The sequence below is a fragment of the Lagopus leucura genome, unplaced genomic scaffold (genome assembly GCF_019238085.1).
Source record: "Lagopus leucura isolate 7727_CA_CO unplaced genomic scaffold, USGS_WTPT01 Super-Scaffold_73, whole genome shotgun sequence".
NCBI lineage: Eukaryota > Metazoa > Chordata > Aves > Galliformes > Phasianidae > Lagopus > Lagopus leucura.
The window spans coordinates 72,580,184-72,599,798 of record NW_024962252.1 but is presented as its reverse complement, the minus strand read 5'-3'; the positions used below and the strand labels follow the sequence as shown (position 1 = coordinate 72,599,798).

At 43.4% G+C, this 19,615-nt stretch overlaps 1 protein-coding gene and 1 long non-coding RNA gene across 5 annotated transcripts in view; one reads left to right on the top strand and one right to left on the bottom strand.

Moving 5' to 3' along the window:
* The first annotated feature begins 516 nt into the window (after positions 1 to 516).
* LOC122189216 overlaps positions 517 to 19,615 on the top strand; it is a 30,972-nt gene continuing 11,873 nt past the window's right edge. The window contains exons 1-6 of the long non-coding RNA XR_006181749.1: positions 517 to 892; positions 2,270 to 2,387; positions 5,821 to 6,144; positions 7,594 to 7,950; positions 9,450 to 12,190; positions 15,724 to 18,134. This is a non-coding gene — a long non-coding RNA (uncharacterized LOC122189216). The remainder of the gene's footprint in view (positions 893 to 2,269; positions 2,388 to 5,820; positions 6,145 to 7,593; positions 7,951 to 9,449; positions 12,191 to 15,723; positions 18,135 to 19,615) is intronic.
* RASGRP3 (RAS guanyl releasing protein 3) overlaps positions 4,568 to 19,615 on the bottom strand; it is a 52,471-nt gene continuing 37,423 nt past the window's right edge. For 2 of the 4 annotated variants that reach the window (XM_042888099.1, XM_042888107.1), the window contains exons 10-17: positions 18,722 to 18,799; positions 16,670 to 16,786; positions 14,369 to 14,484; positions 13,164 to 13,311; positions 9,862 to 9,898; positions 8,321 to 8,446; positions 7,574 to 7,938; positions 4,568 to 7,183 (exon numbers count right to left, since the gene is read on the bottom strand). In XM_042888099.1, coding sequence (XP_042744033.1) covers positions 7,175 to 7,183; positions 7,574 to 7,938; positions 8,321 to 8,446; positions 9,862 to 9,898; positions 13,164 to 13,311; positions 14,369 to 14,484; positions 16,670 to 16,786; positions 18,722 to 18,799 — 996 coding nt within the window. In that variant the 3' untranslated portion in view covers positions 4,568 to 7,174. Of the gene's footprint in view, positions 7,184 to 7,573; positions 7,939 to 8,320; positions 8,447 to 9,861; positions 9,899 to 13,163; positions 13,312 to 14,368; positions 14,485 to 16,669; positions 16,787 to 18,721; positions 18,800 to 19,615 lie in introns of those variants that run through there. The other 2 variants (XM_042888117.1, XM_042888126.1) reach the window with 2 other exon arrangements.

Genomic DNA, 19,615 nt, shown 5'->3' with positions numbered 1-19,615 from the left:
TTATTTTTAAGAAGTAGGATTCTTGCAGCTGGGATAGTCTTAGACTGATACAGATAGATTGACAGAAGTAAACAGCCTTTGTCTGGGAATGTAATGGCTTCAAGTTGACAGATTCTGCTTTTTCTCATACAGCTTTTCATGTAAGAAGACCAGTGTTCTCTGCCAGCACTGCAAACCTGTATCTAGGGAGAGGGAATCCAGTAGGCTCTTTAGAGAGCCTCTGGTTGAGTAGCATCAGCACCTTCAGAGAACTTCCTGTGGCAGAGCTGTCATTTTCTCTGCATGGCTGTGACTTGCTGTACTGGGTGTTCTCAGCTCTGCATGCTGAGATGGTGTGATGAAATGCTGGGGATGAGGTGACACAGATTCCCTTCCCTCTGGTTTTACCCAACTTGTTCTCAAAATACGCAATTTCTCCTCCTTCTTCCAGGACCTAGGGTGAGCTTACCCCAATTTTACTGTTGTTTGAGGGGGAGCAATCTGTGGGGGGAGGGGGAGGGAAGAGGGTGAAAAAGGCAAAACAGGAGGCTTCAGTCTTCCAACAGGAAAGAAAATGCTTTGCTTTTGCCAGCTGTTGTTGTTTTCCTTACTCTGTTGTTTCCTCCCAGTGTGCTGTGACTTCTTTGTTCTCTGGAGAAAACAAACTTTGTGGGGAGAGCAGCCTTTATTAATGAAAGCAAACAGCCGCTGCTTTGTTATTGTCTGTATGATGCCCTGATAATGTTTTGCAAACATAATTCCTGCTATGCTGGAAGGAGTCTCGTGACTGGACGTTGGGAGAGCAGCGATGGCTTGTGGAGGTTATTGGGCTTATGGTAGTTTGGATATATGTGCTGCATTTCATTGTGCAACGATCGAAAGCAGAACTCCAGGAGATCAAGAAGGCAACTAAGTAAGCAAGTGTTATGTAGTGGAACAAAACGTTTTTCCTTTAAAGATGGTCGTGTTTGACACTCCTCTTTTTCTTCCACAAGTTTTGGGCATTGTGCTCTGTTCTTCCCTTGGCCTTTCTTTTTCTCCAGTAGCTCTTATTCCCTGATGTTTCACTTGCATTGCTTTCCTACTGTCTCTTAGGATGACCCTCTCAAGTGTTGTAATAGTGCGGTGAAATGACCATGGGGAGCAGGATGTAGTCCTGGACACACTCTTGCTTCCCATATTAGGATGTTGGTACATGTTCTATTTGCAGTGTGGTCACAGCTGGATTTTCCTTGTAGCTCTAAGAAACCAATAAAAGTTCATTCCTTATTGTGTGCAAACCTGTAATGCAGCAAGGGAAAGAACATCAAGCTGAGCTTTCACCTGCCCTAGGGAGACTTTTGTAGCTGTTTCCTGGCTGGTTTATCATTCAGGATTGGTGTTGGTTGACCAGACAAAGCCCTGAGGTGTGCAGCTTCATGGTGGTGTGTGCCATTACGAGTAGTGGCCCCAGAGGAGCTCCCTAGCTACAGGTTGGATTTCTCAGCTGTACCATACAGGTTATTTGTTCTAACATGATGGGGTCTTTATGAAAATGCTGTTCACTTATGGATTATTCAGTGCGGCAAGTGCCCCAAACACGGGGCTGTGTTTCTTAGTGCCTACTAAGAAGTCAGTCTTATCAGCCATGTACTTCAAATGGGACTGGGAAGAGGCGAGGGGCGAAGCAAGATTCTTGCCAGTATACTGGAGCATGAAATGTTCTGTGGTGTGAATGTGTTCCCTGTGATGGGTTGTGCACCTGGGAAATAAAAATTAAACACTGCTGATTTGAGGAGAGTTGCAGAGGGATTAGATGGCTCTTACGAAGGCCTGACGAGTCTGTCAGGTGTCCAGGAGACTTGTGTGGGTTCTGGGAGCACAGGTGTTAGCTCAGTTCCCTGTTAGGCCAATGGAGGCCAGCACTAAGTCTTGACTGTGCTCATTTCAGGTGGCTTAGCCCTAGTTCTGCCATGTTTAAGACTGCGATGTTGTTACTGCTAAAAACTTCCAGGCCTTTAATCCTGCTGCCAGTTTTTGATCCTGCTATCTCTCATCTTCTGATTCCTTTGGGCGAAAGTCATGCTACAAAAACATGTCTGTATTTGAAGAAGTTGAGCGTGATTTTGCAATCTCGAACAAGGTGGCTTATGATCAACTCCAAGCTTAATTTATCAGTCTCTTAATGTACCCTTATGTTAGGATCACATCAGTGCTATGACCAGCGAGCAGTACGTGATGTGAATGTGAACTTCTGTTTCCTCTGTGCAGGCTCTCAAAATATTGATGTGTTGTTTTTTTTTCTTTTCAGATAACGTGTTTTCAAAGGGACGTAAACTGAAAAAGCAAGTGCCATTGCCAGCTGTAAACATTGCCTTCTCCTCTCTTTGGCTGAAAAAAGTAGTACCTCTAATGACTAAACAAACAAGGTTAGAAGGGAAAAAATATTTTTTCTTTTGTGTTTACTTTGTGCTTTTTACAGCTCGGAGTGCTGTCAGTGTCATTGTTTTCCCCTTTATTGTCCAGTAATTTCCCTTCTCGTCCACGTGGATTTTTCCCACAACAGAGGAGAGAAAAACAAGTACAGAAAGTAGGAAAACACTATTGTAAAACCAGAGAAAGAGTGAGTCTGCCTGTACTGTGGGCAGGTGGAAGGTCATAACTCGTTTTCACACATGAAGCAGAGATGAAGGTGATAAGGACTCTTTAAACTTTCCGGCATTGGCTTAACTCATGGAAAAAGCAGACTCTGGCTAAATAGAACAGTGCCCCAGCAGTAGCCTTTTGCTGATGGCTTTTCTTTCTCCTAAGACTGGGCTGTCAGCAGCTGTAAATAGCAATTTGGAGTTCAGCACAGATTTTCCAATGAGTTTAGCCTGAGAGAGACATGTTGGCTGCAATGTTTATTTTGAAAATCCAGTTCAGTTGGTGCTGATAACTAAAAAATTCGTTCCAAAATTACATCTGTTTCTCTGGTGTCCCTGTGTTGGCGAGCTCTATCGGGACTCTTGAGAAGTACTTGGAGCTGTTTTCTGTGCTGTGTCAAAGCCCATCAGTTAGGCTGATGCTGAGTGAAGCAAACCTTGAGCAGATATATATATATATATATATATATATATATATATATATATTTTTTTTTTTTTCTGTGATATTCACAGAACAACAAGCCCCAGTTTCTCCTGCCTCTTGTCTCCCTGAAATCTGCATTTGGATCTCCTTCCTTCCTTCCCCTTCCCCTTGGTCTCCATTGGGATCCCCTTCCATTCTTGGTGTCACGTAAAGAGGGAGAGCACTCCTAGCACTCTTCTTCCCACACTCAGTCTCCATCTGTCTGTTCTTTGTTCTCTGTGGTGTTGTTTTTCCTGTGTCTAAGTTTCCTCACATGTAGATATTTCACATAAGCGACACCTGAAACATTTGGATCTTGGGTCCCAAGTGGGAAGGATCCCCATCTGTCTGCTCAGGATGCCCACGCAGGGCTGTTCAGTTCCCTGTGGGGAAAGTACTGGTGGCTTCACCAGGATCTGTGTTCACTTTGGCTTGTGCAGAGGAGTCCCTGAGCCATGGGGGTGACAGCTCACTCCATTTCAGAAATGTGAAACTTTAGGCAGCAGCTATTCCTGAACTGACTCTGCGGCTCAGATTTTTATCCTCTGTATTAAAAGGAAAAAGGCCCACCTCTTCAAGTTTGTGCTTTGAACTAGCTTTGTTTAGCATGCATGTTATTGTCCCCTTTCCCCTCTCAACTTTTCTTTTCTCTGACTTATGCTGGCTGAGAAATACTGCTTTTAGAAGTTAACTAGTCTAGGAATTTTATTTATTTATTTATTTTTAATGGAGCTGGAATTATTCCTTTAAAATCCAAAGGCTGACTAAGGTGTGGAGGAAGGAGGGGCAAGACCTAGAGCAAGAGACAGCTGAAATACTGACATTGTTTTATGGTTCGCTCAGAGCTAGTTGTTCCCTTGACTCCTTACACAGCGGTCAGGGCTACTTAATAAAGCTAATGGCAAAGCTGGAACTCCTTTATTGATAACACAGGATGTTGTCTAGGTTTTGTGGAAGCACAAATTCCTGGTGGGTTTGGCATGAAGAGCCACATCATCTCTTACAGGGTCTACCCTACATTTGTATTTCTCATGTGCTCTCATTGCTTGTATTCTTTGTCTTTCACAGATAAAAGCTGTAAATACAACTTGGCATATAAGTAAGGTTTGGTGTAGTGTTTCTTCTTCCCATTCTTTCAAAAAAAAAAAAAAAAAATCCCCCCTCTTTCCACCTGGAGATTGAGGCAGGGAAGAATGGTGGCTGAGGAAGTATCCAGCATCATCTGGATTCTTCTCACTTCAGCTACTTCATTAATCCAATGCACGTGACACTACTGCACCTTCTCCTTGAACTGCTTTCTTTGCAGACAGGGTTTCCAAGAACAGCAGAGGTGTATAGCGCAGTTGGGAGTGGTAATGGCTGGCAGGTTTTGCCTTTTGTGAAATCAGGAGAATCAAACAAGAAATTCTTTGTTGCCGTGGCCCGGTTAGGAACTAAAGTTTTTTGTGAGATGAGGAAAATTCTTGCCCCTGCTCAGGAGAAGACATTGACTGTACAGCAGGAGAGAAAAAAGACTTTTATTTTATGTATTCAGGCTTCCTTCAACGTGAAGAGCTCGTCTTACACCAGCTTCTTAAAATGTTTGCTCCTGCCCTGCGAGCTCTCCCCACTCTCAGTTGTTTGTAGTGGAACTAAAAAATCAGGATTCTGCTGCGAACAGCCTGTTAATGCATTTTTTGTTGAAAGATTATGTTGACTGACAAGTCCAGCTTTTTTTCAGAGCTGGCTATATATATTTCTACCCAATGTCTTTCTTCTTAACACACTTGTTATTCTCCTTCTTGAGATGCTTAAAGCAAAGGGTTTCCAGCAAGAACCTCAAAATTCTCATGAGCCTTTCTTGGACATCCTAATGCTCTTCTTTGAAGGATCAGTTGTGTGTATGTGTGTGTGCGTGCGCGTAACCTGTGCTTGATCTACAACTTAACTCCAGCTACTGCTGCCCAAAGCAGGTAGCTTCCCAAAGGTGCTGGGCTTTTAGGAGATGCATTAATTTGATTTTGCGGTGGACAGAAACTCAAGCAGTCTAATTGTGAGTGGAAAGTTGCCCTGAAAGTGAGAGCTGCTTCTGTAGAGAATGTGACTTTTTTGCTTAAGAGCCAGTTTCTCTCTTGATGATGGTATGCATAGGAAAAATGTGTCCTTTAGGAAGCCTTCTTGGAAGGACATAGAACACCATGTCTTTTAACCAACTTAGACAAGAAGCCTGTAAATAGCTTGAGGAATTACTAAGGTTGTGTACTAGAAACTTTCTTGTCTAACAAAGAAAAACAGATGGGGGTGTGGATTGTGGGCCTGACAGAATAGGAGAGCAAATACATTTCAGACCAAGAGCTACCACTGACTTCAGAAGCCTGTGAGAAATGGTCTGAGCATTGGCTAGAACTCTTGCATGACTGAAGAATGAGTGAAGAATGGAGTTTCACAAGAACATTTCATTTATGAAGTGTTAAAAGGCTTATCTCAACAGATCCATCAGCAACCTGGATAGCAACTGAATTTCTCTATTCAAATGTTCTACCACATCATTTTCATTGTGTGCAAGCTGTGTGCTGTAACGGTGCCTGAGCAGTCAGTGTGTGGTGACCCATCACCTGACCCATCACAGACAGCACAGGATGCATTTCTGCTAGTCTCTGCTCTTTGCCCACAGCAGGAGAGAGAGAGCTGAGGATGCTTCTAGCCCCACAGTTTGCTGTAGTGCTTATTTCTGAGTTTCAAGCAGTAAGAGCACATTCTGCATTTTCTCCTCAGATTTTTACCATCATTACTGGGAGGGGTGTGAAACAAAGGAAACCTGCACAGCTGAGCAGGCCCCATGTTGGCACAGCACAGTGTACAGTTGGATTACCACAGAGGAGTCAGTCAGGTTTGGTTAGGGAAGCCAATGGAAGCCCTCCTTCACCCTGAGGCCTTGACCCCTTGGTAAAGCGTGCAATGACTTGAATTTTGTTGGACATCTTATCCTCGGGTTGCTTTGATTCAGAGCCTGAGTTCCCCATACACATCTATTTCTGTGGGGAGGCAAAGGGAGAAGAAGATGACAACTTATCTGCGAATTTGGACCATGCTGTTCAGGTATGAGCTTTGTCTTGGGCTTTATTTTCCTTGCTTTTTCCATGTGAAGGCTGTACGTTTCAGGCAACTTAATGCTTCTGAGAAATCCCACTTCAAACCTGCTTCTCCAGTCACTGCAGATGGAGGAGTTAGAGCCTACCTTAACAAACTTAATTTGGATGTATGCTTAGTGTCATATTTTAGTCTTAACATGTGACTTGCTATCCTGAGGAAAAATGTGAAGTATTATATGCATGTCCAGACACATACTTAAAACTAAGACATTTATTACACGCTAATTCTACCCATAACCAGTGCTGGTAGAGAGGACAACTCTCCTTTGCAGTATCACCAAACACCTGCACGATGTCTTGGAACTTCCTCACTCCCAGCCACATGCTTGAAGGAGCCTCCCTCTGGTAACAGCTATTGCTGTGCTGGATGTGTGCTCATCGTAGCAATGTAAATGTGTCCAAAATTCAAAACCCCAGGTGTGCAAGGGATTTCACTGTAGAGGACTTTATGAAAGGAGATGTGGGTTTTTCATTTTTGGTGGTTTTTTGTTGTTGCTTTTTTGTTTTGTTTTGTTTTTGAGATTTAATCAACATCCACACCTACTTCTTTCCTTAAGAGATCATTACAAGCCTCTGAAAAAGGAGTCTTATCAAATGAATGCGGATGGTTGGCTTCTGTCCTCACTGCTGTTGTTGCTGGCAGGCATGCTGAGATGATGCAGTACTTTTAAAGGATGCCAAATATATCCTCACTGGCATGGAGGGGAAGTTTCCACAAAATCATACAAGAGAAAACACTGAGTGCAGAGATCTGTTCTGCTGTGTCTGTGCAATGTTCTTCCAAATGGCTTAATCGTGTGCGAAAATAAATAGTGCTTTTTTTAACACCTATCAGCTAGGAAAACAGGGTGATGGCTGAATTTAGAAGTATGAGGTACAGGAAAATTTCCCATGACCAAAAGTGGTCTATGGCAGTCTGTCAACTTTTGCTGTATTACTATTGCCATCTCTGATTTTTGTTGTTTCGGGGTGAGCAGTCAGCTATCCTGTAACCAAAAGAAAACAAACACTTACACTCTAGCAAAAATGATCAATCAAAACATGAGGCCATGAAAGCACAAACTGTGGGTGGAAACAGGTGGAAACCAGGCCCCTAACCTGGACACACATGTTTATCAGAATGCTCCTTCTTATGGACCTTGTGCAGAGTACAAGAGGATTTGGCCAGATATGTTAATGATTCTCAAAAATAAAAGATTCCAACTCATAACAGCACTGTAACTCCAAGCCAAAACCCCATTTGCAATGCTACAGTAAGTACAAGCCACTGTGTAAAAAAAAATAATATTCTATGGGTGATTTGGTATTATGACTTACAAGGCTATGGTCTTATGGGTTAGCAGAATGTAATCTGTCCTGACCTCTGTTCTGCTCACCTCAGATTCCTGTCTTTCAGGAAGCGTTTCTATGCCGTTGTGCTCCAGGATGTGCTGAGGAGCCTCAGCATCTATGTCTACATTGGCCTGCATGCTGGGCTTTTCATTCTCCCACTTTGCAAAGCCTTTGTTCTTCCCAGCTTTGCCGTGGAACTTGGACTTCATTTTTGGGAAAGTGTGAGACCCTGAATCACTCCAGCCCGGTTCGTGCCACAGCGGTTCTGTCTGCGTTGCTTGGCTGGCTGTCGCCCTCTGCAGCCGCACTGAAATCTTCCGGGAGGAGCCGGTGACAAGAGTGATGGCTCTGCCATCGAGGTCCTGCTGTTCTGCATCGACGCTGGGAAACTCAAACACTTCATCCTGGGCTGAACAAGAAGGTAAATTCTTTTCTTTTTAAATATTCTCTTTCAAGATCTTTATAAAGAGATATTTTAAAACTTGGTTAAGGGGAAGGGAGGAAGGGATTTAAGGGTTCAGAAGAAAATGTCTGTTATTCTGGAATGCTTATGGAAGCTTTTAATAGTCAGATCTCTTTCAAGACTAGACTATGTGCCACTGTATGCAATTGCATGATGGTTTGCAGTGGTGTGTTGGTACAAAGGGAAAATGACAAGTGGCAAATAAGGATGCTGCCTTTGAAGAGTCATCATAGAGTCATTTATGTTGGAAGGGACCCTCAAAGGTTATCTAGCCCAACTCCCCTGCAATAAGCAGGGAAAGAAAATAGAAACAAAAGAGTGCTCTCACCTGGTGGCAGGGAAGGGCTGCTGGGCAGGGAGCCGTGGTTGCTGCCCACAGAGGTTCCTCGGGAGAATTTCCTGCAGGCAAGCACGAGTAGGTCCCTGCACTGCTTGTGGCAGTTGGCACCGCAGTCTGTAGGAGGGGGACAGTAAAGTCACAGCCACTGGGTGATCCCTCGGGGCTGTCAGCACGTGTGTGCTGGAGGGACTTAGCCAAACAAATATGGTTACAAAAGTGGATCATTTATTGTGTTTAAAAACAGTAATATTATGGCATTCTAGCAGCAGAAGGAAAGAGGGAGATGATATTGTCATCAGAAATGATGACTTCACAAGTGCACAAAGAGCAGTGGTTAAGAGTTCTCATTTCTCCCATCAGTTTGTTGCTTTGAGTGGCACTGAAGGACCCTCCCTACTGTGGTTTTGCAGTGGGTGGTACAGATGGGAACAGGCACTGGCTGCACTTGTTGACCACCAAGATCTGAGCAAGAAGCTCAGCTCTTACCCTCATGCTTCACTGCCTGTTAGTTTTGATTCTGCAGAGCCGCTTTTGCTCTCTCCTCCCTGGGCCGTGGTTACAAGCAATGATGCAGGACAGCGCTTAGCTTTGAGATCTCAAGTTGAGTTTACAGAGCTGCTGTGGCAAAACTTTACTTTTACCTTCCTTCCTGCAGCCTGATGGTAAGAGCATAGCCCACAGCTGGCTCTGTTGTAGTTGCTCAGACCATGGGCAAGTTCCCCACCCCTGCAAAGGAGAAGTTCACGTGTGGGATAAGGAGACAGGAACAGGGAGTGTCCTAAAAAAACCATCCTGTCAATCCTTCACCCTTCTCCTAGGAGCCAGGCTAAGACTAACGGGAAGGAGCTTGCCTATAAACATGATCATGAAGCCCCAGCATTGTGCATAACAGAGCTGCAGCCAGAGAAATAAATAGGGTTGGGCTTTTGGGGTCAATGGACCACTACAGCTTTCTTGTTCTCTTCTGCTTGTTACAGTGTGAGCAATTAAAAAATTTAGTGAAGGAAAGTGAGAGATATAAGAGTTCTGGGACTTTTTTTTAAGCTGAACTTCTGCAGAAGATCTTGCAATGACATCTGCTAGGCAGTCCAAGAATTAAATATTTGTTTATTTCTAGCTCAGCCACTGATGCATTGCATGGACAGCAAGCCTGCAGGTACAGGCATGGGGATGTACATGATATGGACAGTGCTGCCAGCAGACCTTTTCCTGACCCCAGGGTATGTATTTCAGGATGTCTCCCTGCTAGGATAAGGACACTCGGCTTTCCAAGATGCCACTACTTGTTGGCACAAACTGACACCTTGCAGATCCCTTGAAGATGCCAGGGGCTGCTGAGGGGGAGGCCTTCAGCACTGGTGTTCTCCTGCTACAGTGAGGCTTTGTGGGATGCAGCAACCACTTGCTGGTCAAAGCCAGTGTGGGCTACTCAAGCAAAATCTGGCTGCCACTTCAGTGAAAAAGACAGTTGACTTCTGCTAAAACCCACCACCTGAATTGTGAAAAATCCATGCAGTATATTTATTTACCTTTACATTTGTAGCCTTGTTTGATTATACCCCAGAGCTGCAAAGACAAAAAAAAAAAAAAAAAAAAAAAAAAAAAAAAGGTCAAGGAATCAGAAAAGAAAGCCGGACGGAAAGCGAGGTCACAATGAGGAAGTACCAATGGCTACAGAAGCACAAACAGGATACAACTGCTCTTAACACCCTTCCTGTCAGGCAGACCTCCTCCTCTAAATGTGATAAGCCTTGTGTGGTTTCCCCCTTACTTCTGCCTGCAGTGGGACTACTGGAGAAGCAGCGGCACAGCTGATGCATACTGCCAGGAATGGGTAAAAGAATCACTGTCCTATCAGGCTTACAAAATCCAGCAAAGCACATTCTGCTTCTGGCTTGTTTTGAGCCATCTGAGGGATCATTCCCATGACACATCTGGTCTCCAGCCACATGAATGGGCCTGTACTCTACAAGCATGGCAGACAAAAACACCACTGGGGACGAAGTCACTTTGTGGCTTTGGAGCTGGTTCCCAAACATGGACTGATCCATTCACCTGACTTCTTCCATTAAGAATAGTCAAAGCCCAAAACAGACAGACAATTCACTGAACTCCTCTTTGCCTCCTCCCAGAGGCTGTCCTTATTGAATGTTGGCCTTCCACGTGGCAGCATATGCGTGTTCTGCTTTTGGGAAGCTGTCACTGTGATGTGAACTTGGAAGTAGAAAAAAAGATCCCCTGCAAACTGTTATCTGTACACTCAGAAGAAAGGTAACTACAACCATGGCATTATAAAAACAAATATTTTCACTCTGTACAGCAGAGGGAGGAGAGTATAGTCCAGTTCTAAAGGAAAAAGATGAGAGACTGTAGTGTTTATTTATCCTGAATTCCCTCAAAACATAAATAGCAAGGGTAAGCACAACTAGACAGTTGAAGCTGCATGTGGCTCCTCTATGACAGTATGCAGTGTGTGGGAGAAATGTGCTGAGTAAAAGAATGGCCAACAGGAAGAGCCACAGTCCCTATGGAGCACAAAAGAAAGAGTAAAAAAAACCCTGCATATTGTGTAAGACAGAACTGCTTGCGTTTTTCCAATTAGAGACCGGGATATTGTGTGGAACCATATAAAAAGCCTTGCTGAAGTCCAGGTAGATTACATGAGTTGCTCTTCATCTACTACTGCCATCCTTCCTTTGCAGAAGGCTACCAAGCTGGTCTTTTCCTGCAGATGCTGTAGATGTGCAGTGACTGTGGAGCTGTGGTTGGCCCCTCCTGGAAAAGCCACCCCTGGCTATGCTTTCCTCAGCTCTTTGCCAGATCCACTTGATGGGGTGTGGATTACTTTTCCTGTTGTCAAAGCTCTGCTCTGTTCCCTCTGGAGAGCTTTTTCCTTAATGTAACATGAATCCTGACCTAAAACTTTGAATCCACCTGACACGGCTCTATGACAAAGCTGCCTTCAGCCAGGCCCAGGGTAAGAGGGTCTGTGCAAATGTGGACGGCCAAGCTGGAGGGGATGGCTGCTCACTCACCCTGACATGGGGTGCAAGTCAAGCTGTGGGTCGGAACTGAGACTGGTAGCGAGAGTATTGATTTCACTCTGTGAATGGCATTAGATTGTAGCTTGACCTTTAAAGTTCACCTTGTTTTAATATTAGATGTTTGACTGGTACTGGAGCCAGTGTGCTGTCACATCCATTCATCCTGTTGCATGGTCAGTTCACATTTTTTTGACGGTGAATCACTGCATCAGTTCAAAACAGTTTCCACCCATGGTTGGTTGGACAGTGCTGAAATGCACAACAAACATACAGTGGCTGGTGCCTGTCCTATCAGCCCAGCTCATCCACAGGACAATGCTAGTGAATGCAGTGAGCTGGCAGGAAAAATGACCTTATTTCCATTTCCTCCACAATCCCTTACTTATTTTTGTTCCTGTGCCAGTTGTAATCATGAAGACATGGAAAAAGCCAGCAAGCAAACTGATAAGGGAGAAAAATATCTGGTAAAGAGGACATTGCAGGACACTCCTCAGCCCAACTTGGCGACGGAAGCCTTCCAAGCATGAACTAAGTGTCACGAATGCAATGACGTCTTCCTAAGGCAGCAGGCAGCCCAAAACAATAGGCTCAGGCCAGTTCCCAATGTTCTTTCTTCTGGAGTGGAGCTGCAGAGCCTGCCTGCAGGCTTCTGAATTAGCACTGACTCTCATCTCTGAGGCTTCTGCAGTTCCAGTGGAAATGGGCAGAATTCCTTCTTCCCCAGCCTTGATCAGCAGCTGCGATAGGGAACACAAAGGTCCTGGTGTGATGGGTGCCAAGCAGAAGTGAGGGAAAAGGGCCAGTCTGAGATGAGGTATGTTTTTGTACTTGGTGGTGCTGTCATTGTAACTTTCAGCCACGAAGAAGTATGACTGAGTGGGAAAGGTCACATAGCAGAAGCAGGATATTTTGCTGCTGCTATATGCAGCAGGCTAGCATGGAGCAGCAGGGACATGTTCTGGCTTCACACCCTGAGCTGGGCCACACGTGGGCAGAGAGCAGGAGCCTCTGCCCTGGTGGCCTCCAGCCTTTCTCACTCCTCTGGGTGGCTGCATGCAGATGTGCACAAACATGCACATCTGCTGCATCCATAAGTGACATCTAAACTATAATAATTCATGTTTCCGTATGGCACTTAAAATGGAAAAAGTTGGGAGAGGTTTGCAAGCCACACAAGTGCTCACATTTTGTATACAGCACTCCAATAAATGGCTTCTTATAAGCCATAAGCAGCTTAAAAAAAAAACCCAAAACATTCAAAAGTTTTCATGTTATAGAACTGCTGGCGGCCCATTTCTTGACAAAAATAGAAGTTCTGTTAATTCAGTAGAGAAAGGATAAAGGCTGTTATGGCTGTTCAGAAAATTATGAGCGGAGGTATGATGCCATGTGCATGTCCTGAGACAGAATGGCTTTTGCTTCATCTACATCTACCGTTCCAGACATCCATTTTCCCTGGAGTTTGTTTACATGAGAAATCAAGCTGAATTAAAGAAATTAAGACAAACCCCATGAGGCCATTCATGCAGTCCCTAATGTCCCTTAGCTAATGTAGTTTATCTTTTTACCTGCAACAGCAATTCTTACAAATGTCAGTATACAGGAACCACCAAAACACAAGTGGGTTCTGCAGCTACAAAAGGAGGAAATACCTTGTGCTTCTAAACGCAATGAGACATTTGGCTAAGCTGAAGAAACTTCAACAGTGCATGGAGCCAGGTTCACCCCATCTACACAGGAGTATAAGAAATTATGAGTAAGATTTACGATTACAAAAACATACTTACAAAACCTGCGCAGTGTTCACAGAAAGTTGGCTTAAGATAGGTCATCTCCTGGAAGTTGTGAATAAACCCAGGTCCCATTTTACACTGGAACTGGGATTTAGCTCTCAGAAAATAAGCCATCATTTCTTCTTTGCTTATGAGTCCATCTCTGTTAGGAAGAAAGTAGAGTAGATCTGTTACTGCTAATGACACTGAACCCAGCAGTATGTTCTCGCTACAAAAAGCATGCAGCACGCAAAGGATGTTCTTGGAAAGTGCTAGAACAGTCCTGGCAGAAGAAACAAGCTTTCCCTTAGAACCCTTGTGGTTCTGATTCTTCATTAAACTTCAAACACCGAATTCATAGCATGGGCCTTGGTCCTCCAGTTGTTCAGGATATCAGAGAATTTGGTGGCACAGAGCAGGCCATCGTGTGAAGGAGACTCTTAAGGCCTATGGCCACCACTGCCTCAGCCAGCCGTGCAGAGCTTATAGGTTGGTGTTAGTCACCAGTCTACCAAATAGCAAATGGAGTGCTTGATGGCTATAGCACAAGAGGCCATAAGATATGGGAAGGTATCTAAACAGGACCTGCATGCTAAGTACTGGATCCAAGTTCCCAAGTAACCCAAGGTTTTACCGAACACAGTTCAACAAAAAAACAAAAAAACCTTTGTATGTTATTTAAACAGAGCTTTTAGCTACTTCCCAGGCTGTGAAGATCCCCAGCTCTGGTAAGCTGTAAGCCTTGGCTGGAGGCATTCAGCAGCCAGACGTATCCACAGATTCATGCAGAGCACTGCAAGGGAACAACAAACCAGGCAGCCTGGGGAATTCAAAATGAAGGGACTGCCCAAACACATCCTCCTGCTGCTCAGTCTTTTGGAGCACATCCTTACATCACAACTGACTACACTCAGTCTTTCCCTTGGCAGACGGGGCTGCATCTATTTGAATAGATGCTTTTTAAAGCATCAGATAAAGTAGGACTCCAGCCTGGGTGAAAGTATAGGACCTACTTAACATAAGAAGTTAAATGAGAATAGAATTCAACATTCAGTGATACTAATTTCCTTAAGAGAGAAGACAGACATGAGAGGGTTGGAGGTCTGGAAGACATTGCCTCTTCAACATTTTGTTTTGAAGCATTTGTAAATTAAGAAAAGAAAAAAAAAAAAAAAGCAAAAAGAAAACAAACTAACAAACCAAGAGAGCTCCAAACTTACTGGTCTTTGTCCAACACACAGAAAGAGTCCAAAAAGGGGAAGTTTGCAGCTATACTTTCAAAGTCTTCCTGAGAAATGTAGCCATCATGGTCATGATCATAGTTTCTAAAGACAGACTGGAAACAGAAGGAAATTATTGTCATACCACCCAGACTGTCCTGAATCTGTACTATCTCTTCAACCTCAATCACATTTATATTAATATTCAACTTTACTAATCACATGTTCTATCCATTGTTTTATTCCTATCAATGCTAATTGGCACTTTAATATGCATATTTATTGGACTGCAGAGGGGAAAAAAAAGGCTAATTTTTAAAGAAAACTTGACCTCAGTACTTAACTACTGGAACTCCTCTACACCTCCTCAGTCATAGTTGTGCATGGTATTATTTCTTCTTTTTTTGGAAATGTCACTAAAATTCTGCCCCGTGTGACATACTCCCTTTGTTTTATTAAGAATATCACAAAAAGGAAACCAAGCACAAAACAACCCAACACCAGATTTCTCTTAGAACTGTAGGCATTTTTGGATTCACTTCGCCTTCAGTCAGTCACTTCTGCTCTGCCACAGTGCTGCCACAGTGCTGTTTCAGTCCTATTTTCTTACTAATACTTTGACATCCAGATCACAAGTACTTTCCATCTAACAACTACTTCCTCCCTCAACCAGCTCCCTCTGATCACAGGACCTCAGCTACACCAAGTAGAGATAGATATGGGACCGAGTTTAAAGGACTGCATGAACTTTTGCAAGCCCTCTTTAGCTGCTGAGGAATTCCTATATCCTGTCTTACAATAATTGAGGAGATCTGTAAGGGACATTAAAGCATTTTATACTGAGACCAACACATTGAAGCACAACCCAAGGCAGCTAGCAAATGACAAAGACTGGAAAAATGCTGACAGTTGTACGGTGTGATGTGGGTCTCTTTGTGAGCTGTATCTATAACCAGTCTGTGTTTTGATTCTGCGAGACTCAATATCGTGTGTCCTGAACAAGGCTAAAGTTGTGGAACAGGGGCCTGCATTTCCCTTGGCCACTGTATGGGAACTGCTGAGTCATGGCCTGAACCTCTGATTGATCACCTGAGGCGAGCCATGAGTCAGCCAGAGGAGCACAGGTGAAGGCAATTCAACAAGGAGCCAGGCTCCACCCCTCCTAGACCTATTTAAGAGCTGGCTACCAGAGGGGAAGGATCTCTTCTGGAGATCGCCTCTCTTGGTGTCATCTGGTGAGCTCAGCCGAAGGGTAAGCTCTTCCACTTATTCTCTTTTTGTTATCGTTGTCTACTTTGCCTAATTCTCTTGATTATATTGTGATTATAACATCTTGATATCTATTGATTATATAGCCACCATGTTCAGAAAAGATGAAGGAGTTGCAACGGATGTGGTTTAAACAAGGAGAGTTTTGGATGATTTTTATCAACACATGACAATGGCAACAACAACATAGGAACACCACGTGCAGTTCTGGCATCTTTCTAAGAAAGAAGAAAACTTTTTTCTGTTTTTTTGAAAGAGCACCTACAAAGAGGAAACCAAAAAATATATGTGTAGTCTGGTTGAGTGACTAAAGACTTTAATTTACCTTAACTACATAATCCCATTTATTGACCTCTAATATGGACGAGATCAGAATTTAATAGTTCCCCCCAGAGTTAGTTATTAATTTGTGAAAAGCAGAAGGAGGTCTTGCTTCATTATCTACAGTGCGTTCCTGGTTCCTCACCAGAAGTCCCTCATATGCCAACACAACAGGGCTCTGTCTCTCCAACGGGACCTTCCACTGTGTAGCTTTGTTTGCATCATTCATCATGCCTCCTTCATTCTGTAGCTGCAAGACCACAGCTGGAACTCTCTGTGACCTCGTACCAGATTTTCAAAGTGACACCAAGACTGTACTATCTTTACTATGCATAATACACTTTGGACAGCTTGGCCACCAGGCACTGACATACCGACACCAAGAAACCTGCCTCTTGCCAGCAGATAAGCACAGTAGAACGCTTGATCCAGGGGAGGCTTTCCAGAGACCTTCTCTGGGCTTAGTGATGTGTGAGTCCTTGAAAATTTGCCATTTTTGCCTCTGGAAACCTGCTTAATAAGTGTTAGCTCTGATTTCTGGACTAAAATAGAAATAGTTCTGAAAGTATCAGCAAGAGCTCAAATTCATTAACAGATATTTAAAACTTATCCCCGTCACAATAATTGCTCAAAAACCTTGAATGAAATTGTTTACAATGATTACAGTATCAAAAGGAACGTTCCCTTTGATGTATTCTTTTGAGTACTTACATCCACTAACTTTCTTATGTGCTTGTTGATGACGGTTGGGTCAGGCTTAGGTACCACTCCAGATGCCCACTCCAGTGGCACCACTGGTTTGCTTGGGGTTGTTGGGGAGGTAGGCTGCTAGGAGACCAATCAAACACAACGATGTTAGAATTTGAATTATGAAATGTGAGTTCTCATAACAAGCAGCACCATATGGCAGCACTGCAGCCAACTTCAACAGCAGTGAAACTTGGGGGCAGGAAGGAGAGTCTCTGGACACAATGAGAATCAGGAATAGCATAGAAACCTACTCTTCTTCATCTTGAGAGAGCCCCTAAGGATCCCGCCATCACGAGAGGGAGATAAACAAGCCTAATGAAAAATGTTTTATTATTGTGATAATAAGGATATCGTAGACTTTCACACTGAGATGAAAAAGGGTCACAAGGTCATACCATACTGTGTTTGGTAGGAAAAAAAAAAGAAAGGATGTGTTCTTGACTCACCATATTAGTGTGCTCAGGTGAGTTTAAGAAGAAAATAATCTCTATATCCACAGAACTGAATTCCAACAAGAAACACTCAACACTCAACTCACTTATGGAACATTTTTAATCCTAAGATTAATGTCACCATACGGTGATGAAACAACCTGCTGGCAAATATTTTTGCTCTAAAAACACACAGGAATGCAGCAATCTTTTAGAGACAACATGTTATACGATAACACAAAACATGCCAGTATTGTGACATCTGTGGTTTGATGTGTTCCTTCTCTCAAAAAAAGTTTAGGTTAATTGGGACTCAAAGAATTAGCACACTGGTGCTGGACTACTACAGACTCACAGAGAGCTCCTGCTGCTCTGAGTATACACAGTGGCAGAAAGAAACCAAATCCACTGGAGCATTCCTCTTTCTTCTGAACAATCAAACTCTCACTCTCTCTCTCTCTCTCTATATATATATATTTGGTGCCAACGCTTATATGTTGGCATTGAAATCCATCTTATACTGAAGCAAAATATATCTATGCTAGTGCACCCTCAGTGGCAGAATTGTGCTGGGCAGAGATGCCCATAAGCCATTGGCTGTACAAGCAAAAAAAAACCAACAAACTAGGTAGTCCCTGGGTATTCACTGAACACAGCATCAAAGTCTCCAATAACAGCTGGGTACTCATACTACTTTGTAATTCTCTTCACTTACAGTGGTGACCCACTCCTTCCACAGCACAGAGCTGTAATTGCCCAACTTTACTGGCAATGAAGGAAGCAAGAGGGAGCCAGAATAACTGTGGCAAAGGGAACAGTTGTGGTCAAATTACATCCAATGCGGACAGGAGACTCATCAGCGAAATTCCAGGTATTCAGACTGAATTAGTGCTGACTGTGGAACTACTCAATATTGCCCATCATCCTCCATTGAAACCACACACATGCAGTCTTCAAGCTGGTCTCCAAAAGTGATGAACTATTCTTAAAGTCAGGTAAGTCCTATACTTAATAGCTAAGGGCTTTTGCATCCTTGTTTCTCCTTTTAAGAAGATACAAAAGTATAAAATGCACTGAAAAGAAAGACCTCCCAGTACTGGTCTCCCCCTCTCACACCCCACTGTGCATTTCCAGCCACCCTTATTTTCAGCTGGTGTCAGAGTGAGAGCTCAGCTTGTGAGGATCATGTGCTGGATGTGACAGGCAGTGAGGGTGCTGAAATGCTCACAGGACAGAGGAAGTCCCAAAAGCTGATAGCTGGAGAGAGAGCAATACTTTAAACAAAATGTCAACTATTAAGATGTTTACCTCTAACTTAAAAAGCATAATACAAAGTGTACCAATGCAGCCTTATCTTGATAGGCGCTTATAAAGGTTATCTTCACATAAAGCAGAACTCTGCTTTCTAGAGACTTCACTAAACTCTGGCTTGTTTCATTCTTCTTTACATATAGAATCATACACAATAAAAAGTTTAAGGTGAATATGAAAGAAACTGACTAATGGACATTCAAAAAATACAAAAAAACTTCGTGCAGAAATACTAAATAATATGAAAGAAATGCAGTAAAAGATGACCTACAGATTTGGAGTTCCTTGGTTCTAGCACCAGTGAGAGCTTGTAGATGTCATCCTCTGTGTGATAGAGGTCCAGGGACAGCTATGGGTAAGAAAGAGAGAAAGACAGTAACTTTTATTAGACAGGGTCAGATACAGCAGGTTTGTTAGCAGAAAGATATCTCCCCCTGGTACTAAATACCAGAGCAGGTGCCCAGGGCCATGCCCAGGAGGCTCTGGGCAGCTTGTGCCTGGTGTTCAGAGGGAGCCTCCTGTGCTCTGGTTTGGCCCACTGTCTTTTTTACTGGTTCTGGCTCTATCCTCATATCCAAGGATACTTCAGTAGTCCAGTTTGGCCCATTCCTGGTCCCCTCATGCTGAGCAACACAAATTCCCTTTCAGCTTCTGTTTCTAGGTAAAATTAAAGATTTTTCTTTCATGTACTCATCCTTTTCGCTACAGGATTTGCTGAGGGAAAAGAAGGGACTTAAATACAGTGGAAGTAAAATGAACATTTTTGCTTTGGCAGCTGTGGTCGTGCAGTGGCACATGTCTGCAGTGAACTCTTCCTTGCTGAGGTGATCCCCGCTGTGGCCAGTTTTATGCAATGAGATGAGCATTGCATGCTTCCTGTGGTCATCTCCTTGCATCAATTGGCTTTGGATTAATTGGCTTGATTTGAAGTTATCATCCATCTTTCAAATCCCCAGTTAAGCTGGAATGTTCCACAGCAGGCAGATGGAATTACTACTGTATAAACAGCTGTAACAGATTATTATTTTCAGAGAACTTGAAGAGCAGACTTAGTAAGGAGCAGAACCAGGCCCAATAACCATCTTGCCTTAGGCAAGGTGATTACATATTGGTTAAACAAGCTGTCTTTTGTATTTAGGCTACAGTTTTGTGCCAACAGATGAAA